The sequence below is a fragment of the Diabrotica virgifera genome, chromosome 4 (assembly GCF_917563875.1).
Source record: "Diabrotica virgifera virgifera chromosome 4, PGI_DIABVI_V3a".
NCBI lineage: Eukaryota > Metazoa > Arthropoda > Insecta > Coleoptera > Chrysomelidae > Diabrotica > Diabrotica virgifera.
The window spans coordinates 105820525-105827201 of NC_065446.1; the positions used below are offsets into that span (position 1 = coordinate 105820525).

Consider the following 6677-nt stretch of genomic DNA (forward strand, 5'->3'; position numbering starts at 1 on the left):
CACTGAATATACATTGTAAATCCCAAATCATGATTGTAAATTATGATTCGGGAGCGCTCCTACTAGCATTTAACCTGTCTTAGTTGGTTTATTTCTACTGCATCTTGATTGTAAATTTAGTATAGTAGCATTTAATGTGTCTTGGTTTGTTTATTTCTACTACATCTTGATTTTAAATTTAGTAAAATTTAACTATGTTGCTTATTATCACAATAATTTTCAGTTAGTTATTATCTATTGAAAACAAAGCCGGCAAGTAATATTTAAAATAAAAAAATTCACACTTTGGAATCCGGAGCACACTAGTTCGCTCCCATGGTCAAAAAACCCTCTTAATTACATACTAGTTCGCTCCGAAAACCATAACCTAGTTCGCTCCCGTAGTTAAGCGGATTAAGTATTTATCTATTCTATTCTAGGAAAATTAATATCAGGAAAATTGGTACTGTGACTTTTGTATTTTATATTAGAAATTATATAAAATATTGGTGGTTACCTATTTATATAAATACAGTGATAAGCGCGCTAATAACCAGCATTGGTAGCACTGTTTAAAAAGACTCATTCTTTTAAACAATGATCGTATTATCGTATTAGAAAGGGTGGGTTGTGATTGCGCGCAGCGGTCAAATACCTACTGCGGTTCTCTCACTCTAATACCCGTAAGTTAGGTTTGGACCGAAGGGTTATGTCTCTCTCCTTTTTGACCTTTGCGCGCAATTGCAATCTGCCCAATACAAAGTTTGAGAAATATTTATTAAAAATTTTATTAATAAAATGTATCAAAGTATCTGCTTTATGAAGGCAACATTATCTATTTAAGCTGACCCTGGCTATTCATTATTATTCACTGTGTACCCAGTAAAGACATTATTCAACTATCTTTTCTAAGAAATATATGGCCGGAGCGAACTTACCTATGCCCCTTTTCTGTGGGGTATTAAAATCTGACCACCGGAGCGAACTAGTATACGCCCTTGGAATCACTTCTTTTAAAAACATATTATCTCTTTTTACATTAACCACTACGTTGCCCATTGGAGAATAAACAAATAAGTCACACTCGTTCATTCCTGTAGCATACATTTGCACTTGAATTTGAGTGTAGTATTCATGACTTTTACGTAATACAACTTTATTACCTTCAAAAATTAAATATTTAAGATTACTTTTTTTATTTTTTATATCAATTATACATACTTTTTCACAAGTACTTGGACACTTTATTTCAACAATTTTAATTACTATGCCATCTTTTACAGCAACACCATCTAAACTAACACCTAACCATGGATTTTTTTTTTGAAATAATTAAACCTACACATTTGATTTCACATTTAAAACACTTTTCGTATATTTTTCTTGCTATTGGCTCATTAACTTGACCGTATCTAGTTGACGCTACACTAAAATTATTTGGTTTTAATAAATCCTTAACTAATGACTCCACAGTTTTCGTTCTTCGAGTTTTAATACTATGAACATCTTTACTTGCAGTTAATCTAAGCCGTCTTTCATTGAACCAGGTTGGACAAGTAGATTGTTTAATTGTTTCACAGCACACATTTACAATTTGGTTATCAGTCTTGAAAATTTTTTCATCATAAATTTTTTTCAAATTATCATCAAGATCATAGTTTGTAACATACACATCTTGTCCTTCTATTGAATTAAAAAACACTTTTAAAATATCTGAAATAGGACCTCGGGCTTCGTTGTAAAGTACATTTTCTTCCACTTGATTTAACAGGTTTTCCATTACTAACGCAACTGCTACTTCACACTTATCTTGTTCTGCTTTTAATAATGTTGATCTCAAGACAGAATGTGCCTTCAATTGAGAACTCTTGACAGGTGGTTTTAATGAAATAGGTTCTTCAAAACATTTGTTCTTACACATAAACATTTGCTCACAACTTCTTCCTGAAAATATATAATATTTATGTATTGATGTAAACAAGGTGCAACAACACATTAAAGCAGTTTTATAGAAAAAATTAAATTATTTAACACTAAAGGTGTACCCAAAGTAAGAGGGATGAGAGATAATGAAGTAAGAATTGACCATGACCTCATAGAAATAGGTAAAATATGGCAAGAACATTTCAACAAAACCCAGAATCAAGAGAACATAAACGATGAAGTAAATAAGAAAACGAATAGGAGAATGTAGCGGAAGGGCAAGGAAAGTCAGAGGGAAGCATAATATGCCTAAAAGTGAAAGAAATGCGGAAAGAAATAAATAGAGCAAGAAATGTTAAAGCAGCTGGAGAAGATAAAATAGTAGCGGAATTAATAAAGTATGGTGATAAGCAGTTGCATGTACAATTACCGGAACTAGTGATACAAATGTGCGACAAGGAAAAGATACCGGGAGAATAGACGACAGAGATAATAATTACTCCAATACCCAAAAAAGGGGACAAAGAGAAATGTTTCGACTACAGGGCTATTACACTCCTTAATACAGCCTACAAGATCATAGCCTAGTAAACCTATCAACTAAAAGCACAGGCAGAGAAATTAATACAAGATTATCAGAACGTTTTCGGCGAGGGAGATCAACGATAAAGGCAATACACACAGTAGAAGGATAATACAGAAATACAAGGAATACAATAACAACCTGCATAGAACTTTTATTGACTTCAGAAGTGCCTTTGATTCCATAAATAAAACCAAAATGAGAAGTGTATTAAAGAAGATAGGAATACGAAACAAACTGATTATATTACTGCAGATGTGCATGCAGAGTACCAAATCAAAAATCAAATTTAAGGGAACAATATCAGACTATCAATCAGACGACGTTAATATTATTAGATGTGTGAAGCAAGGAGACCAAATCTCTCCTACTCTCTTTAACCTAGTTTTGAAACCTATATTGCGAGAAGCAAAACTTAACGGGAAGAATATATTATTACATGCATAGAATCGGCTTGTCAGATATTCCCAATTATACTTGTGGCAAAATCGGAGATAACGCATGTCATATTAGAATGTCATTTAAACATATAAATAACATAAACGACCTTTATAAGGAATTAAAAGATTTAAAATGTTTTTTCCTAATAAACCTTAATACTTTAATATTTACAAATGATATGGAAATTCTTCATCTCATTTATAAACATGTTAAATTATGTAAATACAAGTTGTAAACGTAATATGCAATAAATAGGCATAATTTGTTAATGTGACTTGAAAAAATAAAAAAAAATAATATATAAAAAACGCATAATAAAATAATAACAAAAAAAATAATAAATAAAAAAACGGAAAAAATAGAAACAAAAATAAAAAAGAATAGAAAAATAAAAAAAAGAAAAAGAAATAGAAAAAGACAAAAAGTGTTTTGCACAAATTAAAATATATATTAAGAAAACACAGTAAAATAATTAAAAAAACAAAATAAAAAAATAATTAAAAAACAAAAATTAAGGCTACACAATGTACCTACCTATGTATCTATAAAAATAATATTGTAGAATGTACTTATGTTATGAAAAAAGAAATTTATGACTATGAATCTGCAATCAATCACAAACAAGTCTGGCTAATTGGCTCTGCCAAAGCCATTTTTCAAAAAAAAAGAAAAATATATAATTATTATACTGAATCGAACACAAATTACCGCTTCTGCGGATGATTTAACAGTTGTAGCAGAGAAAAGAGAAGACCTTTAATAAAAGTCATAAAAGCAAGCTGGATGAGAAGAGAAGCACAAATATGGGATTAGTAATTAATGAAAATAAAGGACTAATAATAATGAGAAAACATAAATTTGAAGAAGTAACCAAGTTCAACTACCTAGGAGTAACAATAGGAAAAATCAGCAAAGACAGCATACATGCAGCAGAATCCAGAAGGTGAATCAAGCTTTTGGAAGGAATAAACAATTACTCAGATCCAAAAACATCAGCAGACAAACAAAAATCAGAATATATAAGAAACTGATTAGGAAACCACGACGCTGACAAAAAAGATGAAAAAGATCTAAGAATAGTAGGTAGAAAGAAAAATAATGAGATCAATACTGGGACCAAAAGAACAAACAACGACGAAATAAAAAAGAAACCCAATAAAGAAATTCCACAAGAAGTGGGAGGAGAAAACATAGCAAGATACATAAAAGCAAGACTACTGGAATGGGCAGGCCACATAATGAGAAAAGAACCCACGAAAATGATCAAAAACATCACGAACTGGACACCCCGTGACCAAGAAAAAGAGAAAAACCCAGAATAAGATGGTGGAACCAGATAGATGAAAACATAAAAACATAAAAATAATGAAAAGAAAAGACTGGATGACAAGATAGAGAAACATGAAACAATGGAAATCCATAACCAACGCTGGCAAGACACATATAGATTTCTATTATAAATAAACGAAACAGGAATAATCCACCTGGAAAAAGGATTATTATACGCCCCGACATTGCCATAATCCGCTAGGATTCAACGGCTCTGATGATGATGAAGATTGATGTAAACAAAATAATTATTAAAAAATAATTACCTTTAGAATATTTTTCTGTAGCAAAGAGTCGTGCACTTGGGACTCCCCACTCCTTTTCTTCACTAGTTTTGGTTATACTTTGGTCATTATTGATAAAATAAATCACAGCAGCAACATGTTTGCACTTTGAACTTTGACCATAAACACAGGTACACGAAACTTTATCAATGTTTCTTTTGTCATTAATCTGTAATAAAAGATATTCAATTTAAATAAAAAAATAAAATTTTAAAATTAATTTAAAAGATTCATTTTTTATATTTTTTAACTTACCCATAGCTTAGTATTGTAAGGTGTTTGTGAAATTGATGCTTGCCGGATAACAGATGCTTCAATGCAATTTTCAAACTCAAACACATTTCTTACATGCCCTGCATCTACTAAATTTTTTCCTTTTTTGGGAGTTTCAGGTTGAAATTCTATTGAATGATGAATTGATTTAAACCCGGTAAACTGTTTAATTGATATACTCATTTTTCCAAAACTAGAAAAATACGTAAAGAAATAATTAAATGAAAAATTAATATATATATATATATATATATAGATGATCTTTAAGAGCATAGGCGCAAAATATCGGCCCACTGCCTTTAAGATGCATTCATTTTTTTCGAATTCTGAGAGAATAAGTTTTTTTGAAAAATTTAAACGCAGAATGAAATATTACATTATTTGCCAGGGCCGAAAGTTCCTTAAAATAAACAAAAAGTTTCTTTTGATGGGATATTTATGAAATTAAAATTAAAAATCACAATAAATTTTCTCTTTCTTTCATCCCTTTAACTGATTAAAATAAACAGAAATGTTCAGGACTTTTGACCCTCGATAATAATGTAGTCTTTCATTCTGCGTTTAAAAGTTTCAAATACACTTATTAGTTCTCTCAGGATTCGAAAAAAAGTAATGCATTTAAAAAAGAGTAACCTCAAAATTTTACGTTTACGCTGTTAATTAATTAATTATTTAGGTGCAATAAATGCATAAGTCAATATTTAAGAAGTATTATACTATAATTATATTAAGTTATTATACTTTTTTGCAGAATAAATTTTTTCTAATATTAGTTGTCAACATAAACGTCAAAACGATAAGCAAAATCTTAAAATTAATCATAATGAATAATAAATTCTGTACTTACTTACTGATATTAAGAGGAAACAGTAGCGATCAACAGGTAGCGAAAACGCGTTCCAAGATTGCGGCTGTAATTTTGAATATTTTTTCGAGATATTTGGCACACGTATTCGTAATATAATAAAGAATGGCGGTACAGAGCCCAATTTGAAAAATATAATAATATGTGGAAATTACTCTGTAATTAAATACAATATTAAAAAACGAGCCTGTACCGCCATTAAGAAGAACAAAAAAATTCACTTTCTTCAAATAAACTTTTTTATCCGATGCCTAGATTTTGTGTCATTTTGGAACTACTAAAATTTTTTATTTTATTAGTAGTTCCAAAATGACACAAAATCTAGGCATCGGATAAAAAAGTTTATTTGAAGAAAGTGTATTTTTTTGTTCTTCTTAATGGCGGTACAGGCTCGTTTTTTTAATATTGTATTTAATTACAGAGTAATTTCAACATATTAATATATTTTTCAAATTGGGCTCTGTACCGCCATTCTTTATTATATTACGAATACGTGTGCCAAATATCTCAAAAAAATATTCAAAATTACAGCCGCAATCTTGGAACGCGTTTTGGCTACCTGTTGATCGCTACTGTGTCACCTTAATTTATCGATTACAATCCAATTACTTCTTTACTTTGTAAATATTACACAATAAGAATTAAACAATAAGTTTGAAACAACTATTATTTGCTTTTCTACTGTCCCTTTTAAAATTCCGGCCAAAATAGGAACACTAGTCAACCGTTAGATGGCGATAGCAGCCATACCAGCGAAACCATAGCGAAACTCACAGAGTATAGGCAACACTTTTTTCTGTTCAGAAAATTTCCGGTAAAAGTTATACTAGTAATGTTGTAGGTAGGTGGCGATACCAGCGAAGCTCACAGCGTATACATATAATTTGCCGTGTAAAAAAAGAAAAAGTAGAGATAGCCGTAAAATATTTGCGCCTGTGCTCTTAAATAATTTTTTTACATATAAACAAAATAAAATCAAGCAATAAAATGTTTAACAACA

At 30.3% G+C, this 6677-nt stretch overlaps 1 protein-coding gene across 1 annotated transcript; it reads right to left on the reverse strand.

Annotated features, from left to right (window-relative positions):
* Positions 1–1012: 1012 nt before the first annotated feature.
* On the reverse strand, positions 1013–5662 carry LOC126883088 (uncharacterized). The gene is made up of 3 exons (XM_050648318.1): positions 4795–5662; positions 4522–4708; positions 1013–1923 (listed from the first exon to the last, which is right to left on the reverse strand). The coding sequence occupies exons 1-3, from the start codon at positions 5083–5085 to the stop codon at positions 1277–1279; spliced, it is 1125 nt and encodes a 374-aa protein (XP_050504275.1). The 5' UTR covers positions 5086–5662; the 3' UTR covers positions 1013–1276.
* Between the last annotated feature and the right edge of the window lie 1015 nt (positions 5663–6677).